The sequence below is a fragment of the Pristiophorus japonicus genome, chromosome 13, assembly GCF_044704955.1.
Source record: "Pristiophorus japonicus isolate sPriJap1 chromosome 13, sPriJap1.hap1, whole genome shotgun sequence".
In the NCBI taxonomy this organism is placed as follows: Eukaryota; Metazoa; Chordata; class Chondrichthyes; family Pristiophoridae; genus Pristiophorus; species Pristiophorus japonicus.
In genome coordinates, this window is record NC_091989.1 from 60,168,275 (window position 1) to 60,189,462 (window position 21,188).

The window sequence follows — 21,188 nt, forward strand, 5'->3', positions numbered from 1 at the left end:
TATACAAGGACAAAACAGTACGCCTCGTCTTATACTCAATTGTCCTATGGATACACCCCAACATTCTATTTGTTCTAGCTATCGCTGCATGCCATTGCTTATGTACCTTTAATAATGTATGCAATAGAATGTCCAAATCGCTTTCTATCTCCACTGAGGTTATTTTAATCATATTATTTTCATTTTAATTCAATTTTTTTTGGCAATCATGCTTGTAGCCTGAAAAACTACATTATTCTCACATTGTTGCTGCCTATCACGGTATCAATATGCCCACAAAATAGGGTAGATGTAAAGTATTTGCTTCATGGCTTCTTTGCTTAAGAATTCATAGCAACCCATTGCTATTAGGAACTAGTTGGTTTATTAGCAAAGGTTTAACAATCACACTACACATTACCAGTTCATCCACCAGGCTCACAACCACCTGCCTCATCATGAATCTCCTGAAGCCAACTGGCTGGGGTTTTATTGAGTCTTGTGAACATCACGTGACTGGCTAAGCCACTCCTGACGCAACAGCTCAACAAACCTGTGAGCATCCTCACAGATGCATACATTACAGTAGATATTAAGCGAATTGTCACTATAGTCAATAGAATGATATTGGAGCTATAGAAAGGGCACAACAAAGATTCATTAGAATGACCCCAGGAATGAGGGTAATGTTTATGTGGAAAGACTCAGAAAATTAGGGGCATTTTGCACTGCAACGGAGAAAGTTAAGGAGGAATCTAAATTCTCATTTCCATTTGTTGGTGAGTCTGTAATCAGGGGGCGTAGATTGATTATTATCAAAAGAATGAAGAAGAAAGTTAAAGGAAATGTCTTTTTTCACACAGAGGGTTATTAGAATATGGAATACTTCACCACTAATTGCTACTGAGACAGAGATTAGAGAGACGACTTTACAAATGTGTTCACCAAAAAAAAAGACATTTATAATATAGCTTATATGGGAATTGGATAAGTATGAGGAAAATAAAAATGTAAAAGGATATGGGAAAGGGGCAGTGAGTTGGAATGAATGTAGATAGCTCCAGTTGAAGAGCTAGTACCGGTACAGATGCGACTGATTAAATAGCCTCTGGCTGAGCTCTGATTTCCTGGGTTCGATGACTAGAACACCCCAAAGTTTAACATCAATTGTTTACATGTCTGCCTTTCTGGAATTGTTTCAGATCTGCCGCTATATGTGCATCCTGTTTAGCGTATGTGTTTGCCTGTTTGCTATACAATAATCCTCTGCGGATACAACCTTTTGCTGAGTTGCTGTGTACTGTCCTCTGCTCCTTTATTATTTTAATACTGGACACCACTGATTTGATGTAAGCAACCCTAAAGAGAGACTGTTTCATGAATTGAACATTTTGCTCAAAAAGTTCTTTGCGTTGAATGCATGCTGTGAGTCTGTCGGCTTTAACCCTTTCACAACTGTATCCGAATTTGTACCCAATGGAAAAGAACATTCTGATGTTAGAGCCTACTTTGACATTTTTTTTTAAATGAGGATATGGTGGGGAATGATCTAACAGCTTCCGAGGAGAACTCAACCATTCTGCCTCATAATTGCTCAGAAAATGGCAGACTCATTACTTGAAAGTGTCTGTAAGATAGACACAGACACACAGACAATTACACACACTCAAACACACTCATACACACAGACAAATACACTCACACACAGACACACAGACACACACACACATACACACTCACGCACACAGACATGCACTCACACACATGCACTCACACACAGACACACACACACACACAGACATACACACAGACATACATACTCACACACACTCGCACATACGCACACAGACACGCACTCACACAGACACACACACTCACACAGACAATCACGCACACAAACAAACACACTCATACACACAGACACACTCACACAGAGACAAACACAGTCGTACACACAGAGAGACACACTTGCACACACAGACAATCACACACACACAGACACACGCACTCACACACACACTCACGCACACAGACACACACACTCACACAGACAATCACACACAAACACACACACTCACACACACACAGGCGCGCACACACACACTCACACACACAGACAAACACACTCGCACACACAGACGCACTCACACAGAGACAAACACAGTCGCACACACAGAGAGACACACTCACACACACAGACAAATACACTCACACACAGACACACACACACACATACACACTCACGCACACAGACATGCACTCACACACATGCACTCACACAAAGGCACACACACTCACACACACAGACATACACACAGACATACATACTCACACACTCTCGCACATATGCACACAGACACGCACTCACACAGACACACACACTCACACAGACAATCATGCACACAAACAAACACACTCACACACACAGGCACACTCACACAGAGACAAACACAGTCGTACACACAGAGAGACACACTTGCACACACAGACAATCACACACACACAGACACACGCACTCACACACACACTCACGCACACAGACACACACACTCACACAGACAATCACACACAAACACACACACTCACACACACACAGGCGCGCACACACACACACACAGACAAACACACTCTCACACACAGACACACTCACACAGAGACAAACACAGTCACACACACAGAGACACACACTCACACACACAGACAATCACACACACACACACAGACAAACACACTCACACACACAATCACATACACACAGACACACACACTCACAATCACACACGCAAACAAACACACTCACACACACACACACACAGACAAACACACACACACACAATCACACACACACACAGACAAACACACTCACACACACACACACACACACACAAGCACACAGACATACACAAACACATTCACACACAGACAGAGACACACACAAGATAAAGTCAATTAGTCCATGTCAGTAGTCTGCATCCATCAATCCTGTCCCATCCTTTCCTATTTTGAAATACTTCTATCATATTGCTCCATAATCTGCATTCTAACAAAAAAAGGAACCAATGTTTCTAGTCGTCTTTATATCTGAGGTCTCATGGTTAAGTTATCAGATCATTCCTCACCAGATCCTCAGTACAGAAATAATATACGGTACGTATAATGCAGCATTGCTCAACATATTCGATGCTAATACAATCTGGATGCACAAATTTTAAATAGGGCCCATTATGTCTAGCTATCACCTAACTTAACAGGTCTTGAAATATAAAAAGGGTTAATGAAATAATTGAAACAAAGTCTTGTCTTTGTAGTCTGTTAGACTTTAACTCGAAAAAGGGACCTCTAAATTTCATCATACCATACAGCTTCCAGCTATCCTTACTCTAGTTTACCACCATTATCTTCAGTAGGTCGAGGGGTTGTGTGTGATAGTGAAAGTTCCTTAGCAGCCAGCACTCAAAGCTCAGGAGTACTGAGCTACAGCAGGTTAGATAGATCAGTGAGCAAGTGGAATATTCTGTATTGAACAAATGTTTTAATTCTGCCACGAGTATCAGCAACTAATGTGAACAATTAGATTTTCAAATTGTTTTCTATCGACGTATTCTTCATTTGAGGCAGAGAATCACCTTGCAGGGTCAGGTGATGTGAGGAGACGCATGCCGTTATGCTTATACAGCCTGTTGCTCGGGCCCCATTTTGACATCTGATTCGTGGCCTTGTTTTGGATGTACAGTAAACTTGTTAGAAATAGTCAGGAGTGTGCAATACCTGTACAAACATGCACAATACAGAATCATGCAGTAGCACCAAGTGTCTCTTGATGGCACTGCTGAGCACAGAGTCGGTTTCACCCACAGTGGCACCATCTTCAGGCATTCCGTAAAATAACACCTTTTAAAATGCACCTGAATCTGACGTGCAACACTCGTTGTGGGGATAACAGGGTCAATTCACCAATCCCGCCCTCCCAACAGAGACATGCACTTGAAGGGAGTGCAGGTTAGAGACCAGGTTGAAACACTGCAGCACAGATTCTCAGATCTGTACCGCTTACCACTGAGAATATTGGATTGTGAAGAGAGCGACTGCATTGGACATCACCAAGGCCCAGGTTGCTGATTGGAGCGTGGGCAGGTACAGCAGGAGTGGCGCGTGATCGGGGCCCAGGAGAGGCGTGAGTTAGGGGCCCAGAAGAGGCGAGGGCCCAGGGGCAGCACAGGCCAGCCCACACTGCGATATGTGTGCGCACTAGGTCCGTCTCCAGCCGTCTTGGCTAATCCTTGCCATTGGACCAAGACCCAGCTCTGTCAAGCCCGTGTGGTGGCTGGTGTGCAACGGCCACCACACGTTAAAAAAATCCACACATCTTCCACCCTTCAAGATGTAATTCGGGACCTAGAATATTAGGTCCTTCATTGAAACACCTGCAAACTCATTCCTTTTTGGCATGGAAGCAAGTCATCCTCGATATGAGGGACTGCCTCTGATGGTGATGATGGTGAATTTACCCCAAGAAGAACTGAATAAAATAATATTACTATAAGTAAACAGCTACATGATCATGAGACATTGTGGCCTTTCTCTGGGGTAGGGGTTCCAAAAGATGTAACCTCAGACCCTCTAATTGCATTAAAATTGGAATGATTCCTCACGATACTTGAACAGCTTTCTGCAGCGACACCCAGGTAAGGTCATGGTTTAATTCCTGAAAGAAAATCTCCTATAAATGATGTCTCTGAAGCAAAACCTTTTTTTTTCAAAAGGTAACATTTTAATTTTTCCCTGTACCGTTCACAAAAATTCATATAACACAGAGAAAATGTTGTCCATTTATGAATACAGTAATGCAGGGTCATAAGTGTCATCTTATGTATCGACTTTGAGTTATGATCTGGATTGCTGTATGGTGGAAAGTTGAAAAATAGAGATTCCTTTAGTGGGGTAAGTTTTTTGATTTAGTACTGGCAGTGCAGAGCTTTACCTCACAGCAGTGTATAAAGGTAAATTCACCCAGTTACACAGCCCGTGGGGAGTTCCACTCGATCACAGAGACAGCACTGTAGTGGCATTCCCTGACCTGTGCTCTCTTTGAGTTCAGCTCCCCTCTGGGACTTCGTGTGAGCAGTGAATTTATGCTGTTGGGAATTGAGGAGCCAAGGCCCAATCCAGGGCCCGTGTGATTTTAAATCTGTTGGAATTAATCGAAAGACATACCCTCCATCACACAAAATCCTGCACCAAGAGCACTAAATCATTAAACTTCCCCCAGTCTGCATGTCTCCAGGCCTTTCAGTGTGGCAACCAGCAGATGGCTAATTCACCCCTCTCAAACTTATTTCAGTTTGTGGCCTCAAAATGAGAGGCATTTAAATTACATATTATTAGGTATGGAAATTGACAGAAGATTGCAACTCTGACCCACTGTACAAATATGATTTTAATCCCGGGAAAACTGGCTTCTGAAAGATTTTTAATTCTATTACCGATCATCCGAGAGACCGTTGCAGTCCTCAGGATGAAGGTTTCTTTTCTGTTTTTGGCAATTTAAAATTGCCGGAGGTCCATGTTACACTCTGTACACAGTGCGTCAGCGGAAAGCTGCCCAATATCGCCACACCATACTGGCTCAATATGTTTCTGTTTGCTCTCTCACTGAATCTGATCGGGTGTGAGCTTGTTACCGACGATGCAGTGGCTTTTGTGTGTAAATTATTTCCCATTTTCTCTGCTTAGCTTTGCCATCACCTGAATTACAAATCTTTCTTTCCACATTTTATTTTCAGATCGGTGAAAGGGCAGATTTTTTGAATAAATCAGCAAAAAAGAGGTACAATCTGTAATAGTATCTTTATGCCAATTTAAAAAAAAAATGTACTTGTTTGTTAAGGACCATTAATACTGTAAACTCAATTGTATTCACAGCACTACCACCAAGACTGCACGTCCAGTGTTGGGTGTCTCCAAGATTGACAGTAAATTGGAGCAGTATACCAGTGCAATTGAGGTGAGGTTCCAGAACAATTATCCGCATGATATTCTCAAATTTTCTTAACCAGTTACAGTACGTAAATTCTGCGATTTTAAATTCTGCATTAAAAAATGTAAATGTCCAGGAAAGTATCAAGTTTTTCTTTAAGGCAATGAAAACTTTACAGTACAATACTTGAAATAGCGTTATACATTCAAACCTTGGTATAATAATCAATTTTTAAAAATTAATTCCCAAATGTGTTGTTTTTTTTTAGCAATAAATAGTGAGTCTGAAATGCTTGTACTATTTCAGTGTTAGAAGGTTAATGCATAATCTCTTATCCTGTAATGTTAATACCTTTACCTCCGTAATGTTGCCTGTCTCCACCCTGCTTCAGCTCATCTGCTGCTGAAACCCTCATCTCTGCCTTTGTTAACCTCCAGGCTCGACCATTCCTATGCTCTCCTGGTCACCTTCCCATCATGCACCTTCTGTAAACTTGAGCTCATCCAAAAATGTTGATTGCTCAACCGTTAGCTTCCGTGCCTTCAGCTCTGGAACTCCCTCCCTAAATCTCTCCACCTCTCTACTGCTCTCTCCTCCTTTTAAGATGCTTCTTAAAACCTACCTCTTTGACCAAGCTTTTGGCCAGCTGTTCTACTATCTCACTATATAACTCAGCATCACATTTTGTCTGATAATGCTCCTGTGAAGCGCCTAGGGACATTTTACTATGTAAAGGTGCTATATAAATGCAAGTTATTGTTGCATAAGCCCTTACCCAGTTCTATTCCTGTGTTAGAGTTGTAATCCATAGGACCTCACGCTGTACTGACTGCCATATTATGTTCTTCTGAGGTAGCTTCAGTCACTGTCCTAACCTCATTCTGTCCTGACCCACTTCCATTATCTCTGTCTGGCTCACTGTCCTATTCTCACTGTCCTAACCTCATTCTGTCCTATTCTCACTGTCCTAACCTCATTCTGTCCTATTCTCACTGTCCTAACCTCATTCTGTCCTATTCTCACTGTCCTAACCTCATTCTGTCCTATTCTCACTGTCCTAACCCCATTCTGTCCTATTCTCACTGTCCTAACCTCATTCTGTCCTATTCTCACTGTCCTAACCTCATTCTGTCCTATTCTCACTGTCCTAACCTCATTCTGTCCTATTCTCACTGTCCTAACCTCATTCTGTCCTGACCACTCCCATTATCTTTGTCTGGCTCACTGTCCTATTCTCACTGCCCTGATCCTCTCTAATTCTCTCTTATCTGGCTCACTCTTTCATTCCCTCTGTTCTGTTCTGTCTCTATCTGCCTCACTATTTAATTCTGTCTGTTGTTCCTCTATTCTGGCTCACTCTCTAATTCTATCTGTTGTTTTTCTATATTAGCTCACTCTCCCATTCTCTCTGTTCTGTCTCTGTTGGCTTGCTCTGCCAATTCTACTTCCCCCTTCCCCCCCGAACCCCCCGACTTTACTTTCCCCCTGCCCACCAAGCTCCTTGACATGAACAACGACATTCCATAAACATATACTCGTGCCCCAAACACATTACCCTCCAATGGATTGCAACACTTAGTATCCGTGGTAATGCCTTGTGAATGGTGTCACAAATGAGGATAATACGTGCGCAAAGTTACAAAGACACTGGCACTTTCCTGATGATACAGATAATGTCAGAGGCCAAGCCAAAAGTTGCAACTGAATCGTGGGGATTAGGTGATGTGCATCAACTGATAAAGCTGCATTTTCCATTGGTTAAAATATCATTTAAACTCCTTCATTCGAATACATCACTTTGTAACTCACTCCATGATATCCATTGTCAATATGTAATTTTACAATGTTCTTTTCTATGTTGTCAAAGTTGCTTCACATGTATGGAACATTCGCCTCCAAAAAGATTAGATTACAGCACATTTTAGGGTTCATAAGCCGAGCCAGGTCTAGATATATGGAGATAGTGGTGAATTACAAACAATAAATCATACATGATCGTGCACCACACTGTAACTTCCTGACACCATTGTGTAACCTCTATTCCACTGTAGAGTATAGGCATGATGGCTCGAATCGTGACAGTGGCGGACTGCGTAGGCGGATTTTCTGTCGGGAAACCCGGAAGTTTGGGTTTCCCCGTATGCTGTGGGGTCTTGACTCCACAGTGTGCGTAGTTTTGCTTTGACAAGTGCCCCGCCCAGAAGTCAGTCTGATTGACAAGCTTGGCTTTCAGTCGGCCGGGAAGAACTCTGGAGGAGGCCACAGGTAAGTTGCCTGCTGCTGCTAGTGGGAGCGCCGGGGTCCGATCCCTGACAAGGGGGTGGGTGCAACCCCAGTGGGGGGTGTCTGATTCCGATTCCCATCCCGGGTCCTATCCCCGACCCACGAGAAGGGGGGCATCTAATCGGAGGGCGGGGGGGGCTAGGGGAAGCATTTAACTTCTCCCCAAAGCTCCCTTCAGCTGCCAGGTTTCCTGAGGCCTGGGAAACCTATCCGGGCAGGGTTAAACCTGCAAAGCAGGTGAAATCAGAAGCTGCCACCCTCGTTGAAATGTTTCATTGGCGACCTGCCTCCTAGGAGCATTGAATTGAGGTTGGGTTTGAGATTTTTAAAGTTTGAACATCTCACCCAACCCCAACCCACCCGGTTTTGGGGGTTAAGATGCAGCAATACTCCCAGATTTGTTAAGACTGTTAGTGACATCAACAAAATAAGCCCCTATCTTCCCAGAATACATCAATTAACAGAAAATTGGTGATGCAAAATGTTACTATTTGTTTTGCAGTTAAATGATCATAGTAACTGAATCTTGGATAATGACTTTCAAAATAATTTGCTGACTGCCCCCTTGATAATCTAGAAAAGAACGTTGTAAAATCACATAATGTCAATGAATACCATGGAGGTAGTTGTGCGGCTGGTAACGTAATAAAATCCAGGGCTTTAAATTACATTTGAACTGATGAAAAGTGCAGTTTTAGCGGTTCATCCACATCATGTAAACCCCGAGATTAGGCTACAGCCTACAGCTTGATCTCATCATTAGTGGAGCTTTGTGCACAATCGTGTATTAACCTCATTTGGACATAGTTCCTGAACTGTTAGCAAAGATATATTTCAAGTGGATTGCAGGGAAATCCTAAGTACATTATCAGATATTTTATCAATTCAGAAGCTGTTCATGTTAATGTTGTGGCCACTGCAATCTATTTTGACATTACTACTTGTACATTTACCTACTCAACTGTTTTGTGAGAGGACTCAGGTCACTATTGTCTACATTTAGGGTGCCAAAGCTACTAAAGGGGGCAAGACGTCCGCTTCAGATCTCCCACTGACAGCTGAGGGAGTGCGGAACATAAAGAGCATGTGGGAAACTGGTGATGTCTATAGTTCTCCTTCTCCAACTAATAAGGGTACACCGAACAAGGTAAGGTATCTCTTTGGGATCTTCCTGCCCAATCAGATCATACTGAAATAGAATGTAGGTAGGACAACAGCCTGATACGGATCGTGTCAAATCAATGTGCTGACACTTGCATGAAACTGCTCACAGATTTACTGCACAGCTGTTTTTGTTCTTGATATATGTGTCATGCGTTTTTAACTCTTTATCCCATGGATACTTTGTGACACTGTCAGTCCTGTATCTGTGGAGAGCGGAGAGTGTGCTTGTATTTCCATGACGCTCTTCAATTTTTTTCAATTATCTTTAAGAAAGGCAATTTAATTGAAATTTGTTTAGCTGTTGAATAAAGTTTCTTCTGGTTTATAATTGATAATGGATCAATAATTTAAAGACATGATTCTACGGTTTTCATTTTGTGAGGATAACAACAGTATTGGTTCCAAACTGGTATGGACTGAGCAGTGTCATACACATACCAACGGACTGCAAAGCCTTTTTACATTATGAACATCTCTGGGTTAAAGAGTTACACAGTGAAAATTTGCTTAACGCCACAGCATCATTCTTCATAAAACCAGTCTATTGAATGTACTGGTGACTATATATGTTGGTTCTCTCTATATTCATTGATGAAAAAAGATTTGACCAATCCTGTGAAACAGAGAGAGTCCAAAAACTGCCTCCACCACAACTTATAAAAATGAAGAATTGCATTAGTTCAAAGTTGCCTGAAATCCCCAGGGTTTATCCCTAAATTGTGAATCGCAGTATATAAAATTCCTTTATGATATCTGGGCTGGTACTTGCACACTTAATGCGCACCTTGTTAATCGTGCCATGATATATTTTTAAACTCCTGTGAGATTTCGCATCAGGAACCTTTGACATGACTGATAAATTGGGGTAGGTGATCGAGAGGAAGACAGAGTTTGGAATGGAAAGCTAAATTGTTTAGGAATATGAAAACTGATTTCTGGTCCTTTAATATCCAACATTTTAAGATTCACTCTTGGTATTAATGATGAATATAACAGACAGCAAGAGGAACTTGCACTTTCAAAAAATAAACAATGACAGTAAAAAACATGCCAATAATGATACAGCACAGAAAGAGGCCATTCGGCCCATCATGCCTGTGGCGGCTATTTGAAAGAGCTAGCCAATTAATTCCACTCCCCTGCTCTTTCCCTGTAGGCCTATACATTTTTCGTTTTCAAGTATTTATCTAATTTCTTTTGAAAGTTATTATTGAATCTGATTCCACTGTCCTTTTAGGCAGTGGAAGAGTGGTGGAAGCAGATTCTGACTTGGAAATATATCGCTGTTCCTTCATCGTCACTGGGTCAAAATCCTGGAACTCCCTCCCTAACAGCACTGTGGGAGTACCTTCACCACACGGACTGCAACGGTTCAAGAAGGCGGCTCACCATCACCTTCCCAAGGGCAATTTGGGATGGGCAATAAATGCCTACCTTGCCAGTGACGCCCACATCCTGTGAATGTATCAAAAAACAGTGCATTCCAGATCATAACAACTCGCTACAAAAAAATGTGTTTTCTCATTTTGCCTCTGGTTCTTTTGCCAATTACCATAAACACTGAACAACCCATCTCAAATACAATGCTCCGATATAAAACGAGTCAATAGGACCTTGAGCCGCTCTGAAAATGCTGTGACCCCCAATGTGATTTGAACAGGAAGCCTTCTGATTTGGGTTTAGACGCGCGACTGTTGTGCCAAATGGTTCACAGCAAGTAGAGTTCCTGAAATTAAACAATCGCTGTAGCTAATATAAACTGATAATTAAATACCTGGGAATACCGACTGAGTAGGCTTTCCACCCACAACTGCCAGAGTTATGTGCATTATGCTCAGAACATCTTGGTGTAAACGTTACAAACTTTCAAGATGCATTGTCGGGAGTACCTGGCTTATGGTCGAGAATTATTTTGTGTTAAACCAATAGGTGGTTCAGGAGTATCCATGATGGTAGCAATATTTAGAATGCAATTCTTACACTAAATATATTCTTGGAGTGCTTCAAAGGAACAGGTGTATCACACTTTTGGAACTACCCCAAAATAATTTCACTACAAAATACAGAAGCAGCGAACATGTTCATAAAATCTTGGATATTTTTTATATACAAGTTTTTATTCTTGGAAACAAAAAATACTTGACAACAGTACCCTTTAGGTGATGTACAGTTGTACTAGGTTTGTGCATTAATTTGAGTATTTGAAAAATAAATTTATCAGATCTAAGTTATAGTCTTAACATGTTCTGATTCCTAACGGGCAGAGAATGTTTCAGGAAACGATCTAAGTAATTCTTCCACTGTCCTGTACGTTGTGGTGACGAGCGTTTAAATCCTAGCGAAACTTGCATGCAATCACATAATGCTTCACACGATTCTGTTTATGGCTATCCTTGTAGGAGGTAGCGGGCCTGAAAGTGGGCGTTGCCGGTCGAATCAACCAGTGGCTCACCAAAACTCCTGAAACAAACAAATCACCTGCGTCTAAACCCTCAGTAAGTTGCCCACCTCTTCACTGCTTTTCAAACAAACTTCTCATCTCAAGGTAACCTGGCGGCTAGACCTGTAGAGCGTTCCGCGTTGAACTAGGAGGCCCAACTTGCAAACGTGGCCTGTGCTGATCTTTCTGCCTGGGTTTCTCCCAGAGGGCCAGTTATTCCCAGTCTCCGCCAAGTTGTGTGGGTAGGGGGGAAGACTGGCTGGGAGAGGGGTATCCCATGCCGAATAATTTGAATACAACTTCTGGTAAGTCCATCTGCCAAGGGTGAACATTGACAACAGGTTGGCACATGTGCCTGGGTACACTATTGCACCCTCATTAACTGAGGAAGATAGCATGAAATGGCTAACTTGGGGGAAGGGAGGGCAGGAACAAGAAGGGAAATATTTTTAACTCTCAACATCAGTATCAAATGGGGACTGCCTTGAAATTGCAAAAAAATACAAAAATCCAATCTTTTGTGCTTGGCTTTCTTTTCAGTCTGTCCACATTAGCTTAAGAAATAAAAATAAATGACTTTCTACAGCATGGAATACAAGTTGCTAAGAGACTCACCAGCAAATATGTTTTTCGAAAACACTTAGAACAGAATCTCCAAATTGAAAGATGCAATATTTCTGAGACAACAGCGTCCATGTTTTCTGTTGCTGAATTAGCGGGATATTGCTGTGCTTGCGTCATTCATTGACACCGTGCGTCAGGAATGAAAATTAACTTGGACTTTGCTGAAAGTTTCATTTTCATTTTTGCAGTGTTGTTTTGATTGGAATATCTAAAGATGCTTTGCTATAGTGTCAGCTGTGACTCAGTGGATAGCATCTCACCTCTGAGTCAGAAGATTGTGAATTCAAGTCCCACTCCAGGAACTTGAGCACAAAAAAATCTATGCTGAGGGAGTGCTGTCAAAGGTGCCGTCTTTCGGATGAGACGTTAAACCGAGGTCCCATCTGCTCTCTCAAGTGGACCTAAAAGATCCCATCGCACTATTTTGAAGAAGAGCAGGGGAGTTATCCCTGGTGTCCTGGTCAATATTTATCGCTCAATTAACATAACAAAAAAACTGTTTATCTGGTCATTATCACAATACTGTTTGTGGGAGCTTGCTGTTTGCAAATTAGCTGCCACATTTCCTACATTACAACAATGATACTCCAAAAGTACTTCATTGGCTGTAAAGAGCTTTGAGTTGTCTGGTGGTTGTGAAAGGCACTATATAAATGCAGGTATTGCCTTATAGCAACCAAGATTGAAACCCACTGTGATATTTCTCTGTGTACATTCGCCTCCAGTATTCTATGGTACGTATCAGTACCTCTGATATGGTTCACATTGTTCATAGCTTTCATCTTAATTTTTTTTTAAACTTGTTGCAAAAATCCTCCCTTTAACATCCCTCTCATCACTTTTGCACTTTTTGTATAATTCTCAATAATGGTGCCACAAACAACATGCACTTTACCGACCGATACAATGCAGGGTTTTTAATTCTACATCCAGGACATAATAAACCCAAGGAAAAAGTAATCAGAATTCAACTAACAAAGGCATTAGCCAAATTTGACAACCCTATTAATAATTCAATAGCTCAGATTAATGCCCAACTCTCTCGACGCCTTTTCACCGCCCCAGATTTCTGAAACTGTCGTCAGTTGAAAGTCGACAGTTTTAACTCTGAAACAGTGGCTAGTTTTACATAAAATATTGTATACTGAAGACCGCAACATGAAAAACTAACAAGAAAACAGCCAGATAGCAACACCAGCCATTGACCAAGAAATAGCAGAGGAAGTTAAGAGAAACACAAGAAAGTTGAATTATACGGAGAGATGAATTGAAATTAAAACACATTTCTCTAATCTTGCTAGTATCTCCATAATGAACAGTGGTTCATACCAGTACCTGGTGTAGCAATGCCAACACTGGGTATATCAATACTAATACCTAATGTACCGATATCTCATGTACCAATGCTAATACCTATTGTAGCAGTGCCAACACCTGGTGCATCAATACTAATATCTGATGTACCAGCACCAATACCGAGCGTATCAGTACCTGGTGTACCAGTGCCCAACACCTCATGTATCTACACCAACATCTAGTACCAACACCTGGCGAAGCAATATCAATATGTCGTATTCCAATACCTGGTGCACCAGTACTAACACTTGATACCTCAATACTCAGTGTAGCAATGCTCAGTGTACCTGCTGTATTAATACCCAGGGTACCAATACCAACACCTAGTGTTCCAGTATTACTGCCTGGTGTAACTCTCATGGACATCAGGTGGCAACAATCCTTTAATCTCCACTTGTACGAAGCTCCTTATTGTCTATACATGACACACATTGTATAATTCAACGGAAGTCAAAGTGGGCAAGGTGAGAAGTGCATGGGATTATGTAAATCCATTGATTTCAACTTCTTAATTATGTGAATGTGCAGAAGCACTGGATCCAATGTAGTAGGTAAATGTGCAAAGTGTGAAAGGCATGAGGATTATTGAATTGGAAATCAATGGGAATTAAATGACTGGTGTTAACTGGCACCATTCTGATTCAAAAGGGGGTGATTTTAACCCTACTCCCTCAGCAGAAACCTGGCAGTTAAAATCGCTCTGGCTCTTGCCTGTCCAAAAGCCGCCATGATCGCAACATCTGCAATTTTAACCCGCTCTCCTGAGCAAGCAGTTAGGACACACGCCTAGAGCCAACAGGGTCCTTCTTTACATATGCATGTTGCAGCCCGATGACATCATTGAGATCCGATTGTAATTTTAACTCGGGCCTGAGTGGGGAATCACCAGGAGTTAAAATTAGGGCCTATGCTAGGTATTGGTTGCCTACTCATTAATACTTAGCTGCTACCTCCTACCTAGCTGTCTCTCCTGGCCAGGTGAAAGGTGAAAGCTATTGAGGCTAGAGGTCAATTGAAAATGTCAAAACTGAGATTGATAGATTTTCATTAGGCAAGAGTATTAAGGGATACAGAACCAAGGCGGGTAGATGGAGCTAAGATCAGTCATGATCTAATTGAATGGCAGAACAGGCTCGAGGGACTGAATGGCCTACTCCTGTTCCTATGTAGAATTTAGTTGGGGTACTGCGAAAATTGACCTCGAACTGCCACAGAATTCATGGAGCCCTGATCTCAGTTGTTGAACGTTTGATAAAAGGAACTATTTTGCCGATCCAAACAGGTTTGCGTCAACAAGGCTTGACTGTATATTACTGAAAGCCGAGTAGTTTAAGTCATAAATGTATTGGTTTGTATCTTTCATGGGCACGTGGGCAGATCAAAGTGGTTCTTTCAGTGTTTAAGATGAAGGAGTTCAAGAGTAAAATACTTAATAGCCTTTGATTTTCATCACAAGAATTGTTCTCCCTATTTCTTATTCATATCCGTTGGTATTTTTGTTTAAGAAACAAACTATTCATTAATCAGTTAGCCAGCAATATTAAAAAGTAAGTCTATGCTTGTAGGCTGCTCTATACCAATCCTGTGGTAGTTGGTTGTCTTTTCATCTCAGCACTATCTGTGCTGGTGTCAGTAACAAGGATAATATATGTATATAGAATGCATGCAGCAAAGCTGAAAAACAGAGAACATTACTTCAGTTGAGGAGCTATCATTTGGTCCATGTTACAAATGCAGATTTGTTAACTGATTGAAGGGTGTAGCTTATATAACAAGCACCATGTAAAATGCCATTTGTATAGTTGGTGAGGAAAGAGGGGTCAGAAATGCTTTGCTGTTGACTTTGGTTTGGCCAAGGCAATAATTTTATGCCAAAGAACGAATCAGATATTTAATGGATGGAAAATCTTGTGGACTGTGAATTGGGCGCACCGAGTAAATGGAGTTAAGATACAGATCAGCCATGATCTGATTGAATGGCAGAACAGGTTCGAGGGGCTGAATGGCCTACTCCTGTTCCTATGGGAAGTTAGGCATGGCGGTCAGTACGCCCAACTCATAATCCACAAGGTTTCCCATCTATTAAATTCCTGAGTCATGTACTCAAAGTTGTGCGGACTGCGATTCAGCCTTGTCGATCTCCGCATGTTTCCCAGCATGCACTCCAGCCATGCAAAGCTCTACAGAGGGGGTACCAACTCATGAAATTTACCCCATACTGTGTTGAGGCTTCTGATAAACTCCTAGTAAGGTTGTCTCTATGTAACAGGCAAGTCTCTAGCACAGCGACAAGTTCTGATGAAAATGGTCTGTGAGATACTGTTAAATTAATCATCATGTTGTGGCAAGACTGAATAATACCAAGCACTTCTGTGATAAAATTACAACTTTATTCATACCAATGAAAATTTAATATTACATTCATATTATATTTTTCTACATAGTGTAATTCAATGGAATTATGCCAGAGGTATCCAGCAGTGTGCAAAACAAAACTATTCTAATTTATTTTTCTATGGATTGAAGTGGTCATTATATCCTATGTACACATAGATATTGCTCTCTACTATATTTTGGTAAATACACATATATCCGCAGATCTGAGTCTTAGTTATTTGTTTTCAGTTGAAGAAATGTCAGTTTTAGAACATAGATATCGTAACAATCAAGAGATGTTCTAGGCTTTGTATGGCAGGCTAACAATAGTCAAAATTGTACTACATAAACTTTCCACCTCTTCAATTGAAAGAATTGAATAATAAAGTATTGGCATCGATTTCAGTTGTGATGTTATACTGCGTATTTATCAAATATATATAACAACAGTGAAGGAAATATGGAATGAACCACAGTCCTGATTTGGAGGAACACCGAGTCCCCGGAGAGTTTAGGGCTGTTGGAAGCTTAGGAGATAGGGAGGGGCAAGGCCATGGAGGAATTTGAATATGAGGATGAGAATTTTAAAATTGACACATTTGGGGACTGGGAGCCAATGCAGGTCAGCAAGAACAGAGGAAATGGATTTATGAGACTTGGTGCGTGTTCGGATACGGGAAACAGTTCTGGAGAAGCTTAAGGGAGAATTGGGAGACGGGGGTGGTGGGGGGGGGGTGGGTGGGGGAAGATGGGAGGTCAGCCAGGAGAGCATTGGAATAGTCAAGTTGGGAGGTAACAAAGGCATGGATGAGGATTTCAGCAGCAGATGAGCTGAGGCAGAAGTGGAGTGGGACGATGTTATGGAGGTGGAAGCAGGCAATCTTGGTGATGAAGCGGATATGTGGTTGGTAGCTCATCTCGGTGTCAAAATGACACCAAGGTTGCAAGCAGTTGGTTTAAACTCAGACAGTTGCTCAGGACAGGGATCAGTGGCTAGGGGATGGAATTTGTGGCAGGGACTGAACACAATGGCTTTGGTCTTCCCAATATTTAGTTGGCGGAAATTTCTGCTTATCCAATACTGGATGTCTGACAAGCAATGTGACAATTCAGAGGGAGGTCGAGAGAGGGGGTGGTGAGGTAGAATTGAATGTCATCAGCATACATGTGGAACCTGATCTGTTTCTGTATGGTCGCCAAGAGGCAGTATGTAGATGAGAACTAGGAGGGGACAAAGAATAGATCATTGGAGGACTTCAGAGGTAACGGTGTGGGAGCAGGAAAATAAACCATTGCAGGTGATTCTCTGGCTACGACTGGATAGATAAGAATGGAACCAGGCAAGGGAAGTCCCACCCAGCTGGACGACGGTGGAGAGGTGTGGGAGGAGGATAGTGTGGTCAACCACTTCAAAGGCGACAGATCGAGAGGGATAAGGAGGGATAGTTTACCACAGTCGCAATCGTAAATGCTGTCATTTGTGACTTTGATCAGGGCCATTTTAGTACTGTGGTGGGAATGGAAAACTGATTGGAGAGATTCAAATATGGAACTGAGGGAAAGATGGGCACTTTGGAGAGGAAAGGGTGGTTGGAGATGGGGCAGTAGGTAGAGGAGGGGTCAAGGGTGTGTTTTTTGAGGAGAGGGTGATGACGACACATTTGAAGAGCAGGGGGACAGTACCCCAGGAGAGGGAACCATTAACAACACCAGCTAACATGGGAGCCACGATGAAAAGTTGGGTCATCAGTAGTCTGGTGGGAATAAGATCGAGGGATGAGGAGTGGGTCTCATGGACAGGATGAGCTCGGAGAGGGCATGATGGGAGATAGGGGAAAATCTAGAGAAAGATGTGAGTTCAGGGCTAGGGCAGGGGCAACCAAGGGGGAAGTTTTGCCGGGTGTGTTGGTGAAGGGAGGGAAGCGTCAGAGGCATCCGAACAACTTCACAATAGTGGAAATACTGATGACAGTTGAGGGATGAAGTAATGCCCTACTGATCATAGCTAACAGAAATCTCAGAGTGCTCCCTAATGATGGAAGCTGAAGGTGTTATTGCACTGTCAGGACTCTGTAGCTTACATTTACATCTCTGAAGATTACAGTCAATATATTCATTCTACTTTTGACCTCAATTTTAATGATGAAAAAGGACAATTGCTTCAATTCTGTTGCGCGGGCAATGACTTGTGCTCTGTTATGTCCGTGGGTAGTCTCGGTCCTGGTGCTGGCTCATTTCATTCCTTGAAAACTGCAGCCGCTGACATTGATTAGTGGGTCACGGTGAAGACCTTTACACACCAGTTAGTCTTGTGCAGTGTTTCAGTCCAAGGGAATAATAAATATATGCAGTCTACACAGGTTATGTTGGGGGGAGAAACCAAAGTCCCACACAACCAGTCTTACGTATGGCAGGGCTGGGTATACTGGTATTGGCCGAATCAGGGGTCAAATTGAAGTTTAGTAATAAATTACATACATGAGGATTTATCTGCACTGTGTGTAACATTTTGTTGTAGCTGGTGGAGATATTTAGCTATGAGGAACACATCACTGACTGAGACCACAGGTTTGAATCCTAGCTTCAACTGAGATTCTAACTCCCCTGTTCCAATTGGTCTGTTTTGCCAGTTTTTAGTTGGTGGCAGCGAAGCTTCACCTTGGAGAGGAAGGGCGATAAAAATCTGGTCGGGTTAGTTCTGCCTTGCAGAAGTCCATCCATTACTGGCCAGTCAAAGGCACACATAGATTGTCGAGAGCTCAACAGAATTCGCTTGTTCATCTCGAGGAGACGTATGATGGATGGTAGAGCAGAGATGTGAGAGCTTCAAAAGGGGACAGTGTATATTTTTTTTAAACTATGCATGTTTCATTTGCATGAGTTTGCAACAGCACTGAATAATGAAACATCAAACATTAAAACTACTGTCAGCGAAATGTATGTTCCAGTCATCCTCGACTCCGAGAGACTGCCCAAAAAGAAGTGTGTTCCAGAAGTAGTTATTGAATTCTCCACAAGAGGGAGGCATCGCACCCACAAATAATTTGAATTAAAGACTGAAGGTTTATGCTTGCCAGTGGCCAATTTCATAGTTTGAAATCCATGATCCGTGATGGTTCCATGATTCAAATGTATCTACTTTACAAATCTCTACACTTATCTCCAACGGTGTTACACTTATATAAAGTGCGAACAGCTTGTGTGATGTTAGTAACCATATACCTCTCCTGTTCTCTCGCCCAGTTGATTCCTCCACTTCCTTTCTTCATGCCTTCGTCCATTTCTATGTGGTTGGCATAGCTTCTTCTTCTTTCTTTCTTCTACTTCCTGGTGGTCAGGGATTCTTGTGAATAATCAGGTAAACCTGCATTGATTGTTTTATAGTTTGTCTAGGGCTACAATTATATTGAGTAGTGCAATGTCTGATTTTATTTTTGTCAAAAAAATGCATCCAAAACAAATCCATACAATAAAACATATTACCCTGTACTTCAAAATGACGGACTGAGAGGCTGATAATGCTGACTCCTCCCTCTCCCGTGTAGCCACAATATCCCCCCACAGTGATTGTGGTGCCAGGACGAAGATTAAAAGTCCTCTGTATCAGTTGTATAACTTGGCCTGATGCGAAATGCATTAGTAGCTGTGCCATCATTGAACAATGGCTCCCGTCTCCCTTCAAATCATTTGATGCCAGAAAATTACATTTCACTGTGAAGCTCTGAATCTATAGATTGGGGAAAGTACATTACTTCTAATTAAAAATGTGGTATTCAATAGAATGCAAAACACACTTGCATCATTGGATTATTGTTCAACATTTCTCTCAAATAAACAAATCTGTAACTTAGTGATCTGTCCTATCTCCCCAGGCCCTCCCTCGCTAAAGAACACACAAAGGCAAGTGGCACTTTACTGTCTCACTTGTAATCCCATAGAACAGTAAAGTCCCCATGAAAAACGTTTCTGCCAGTCCTGCTGTGTCAGCAGGATTCACCAAACACGCCACACCACAGAGGGGTGTGAGCCCACTCAGGCTGGATTACATGTGCCTGGCTCACAAATGGTAACGCCAGAGGCCTGAAAACTGAAGCCTGCCCATTGACCTGGAGACCCTTTGTGCTGAAAGAGAATCCGAGAGGGAGAGGAAAAACAAACTTAAAATGGGACCAAGAAATGTTTTAAAGACCACAGATCTAAATGATCTTTTATAGATTGCTCTCATCATGTCAGCCAAAGCTAAATTTAAACCAAGGTCCCTGAGGTGAAGGAACAATCTATTATCCCACCCAATTCTCTCAATTATTTTTTATAAAGAGATTTCCTTTTAATCAATAACACAGGAATCCTGCAATCCTAGTTTTCCTTTGAAATTCCTAAGCATGAAGTGATTGGTAAACGGTAACAGTGTTGTGGGCTGCCCCTATTGGGGTTTGGTAGCAAGTGCATACCTTGGTGCTTTACTGCACTGTAAATCGTATTGTACATTCATTTAAATGCTAAACTGATAGCGTGTGAAAACAAAACATTGTAAATGTAGTCATGTATATTTGTTAATCAAACTGTTGGCAATATACATAGGACCCAATGAACTCCAATTTTCCTTCTATGCTATATAATAAATCAGTGAGAAGAACCCTGTCATGTCTAATATAACCACATGTGCAGACCACTCCTGTCAAGTGAGTTTGTGTATATCTTTCGAAAGGTTCTGTACCCCTCCCTATTAACTTCTATTTATTGTTGCTGCTTCTAGTAAAGGCCATTTCTCATTTGTATAAATTTTCCAGTCCATTCTCACTGCAACATATCCTAATCTTTTATCCGTTACTACATTTTAGTCCAAGAAGCATTGAGCTAGATTTCCAACTTTCTGACCGGGTTGTAGATTGGCCAACCAATTCTAGAGATCACCCGATTTTTATTTCCACTGATTTAAATATAAAGGGCGGCTGATCTGCAATGTTAAGTTTTAAGCTCCCTGAACTG

General features: G+C 41.8%; 1 protein-coding gene across 9 annotated transcripts in view; it reads left to right on the plus strand.

Annotated features, from left to right (window-relative positions):
• The window catches only part of LOC139278597 (caldesmon, smooth muscle-like), a 242,243-nt gene that overhangs the window by 210,650 nt on the left and 10,405 nt on the right, over positions 1-21,188 (plus strand). For 6 of the 9 annotated variants that reach the window (XM_070897545.1, XM_070897547.1, XM_070897546.1 and 3 more), the window contains 4 exons: positions 5,763-5,806; positions 5,902-5,983; positions 9,243-9,386; positions 11,803-11,898. In XM_070897545.1, the coding sequence (XP_070753646.1) occupies positions 5,763-5,806; positions 5,902-5,983; positions 9,243-9,386; positions 11,803-11,898 (366 nt within the window). Of the gene's footprint in view, positions 1-5,762; positions 5,807-5,901; positions 5,984-9,242; positions 9,387-11,802; positions 11,899-19,442; positions 19,558-21,188 lie in introns of all 9 variants that reach the window. The other 3 variants (XR_011596315.1, XR_011596314.1, XM_070897551.1) reach the window with 2 other exon arrangements.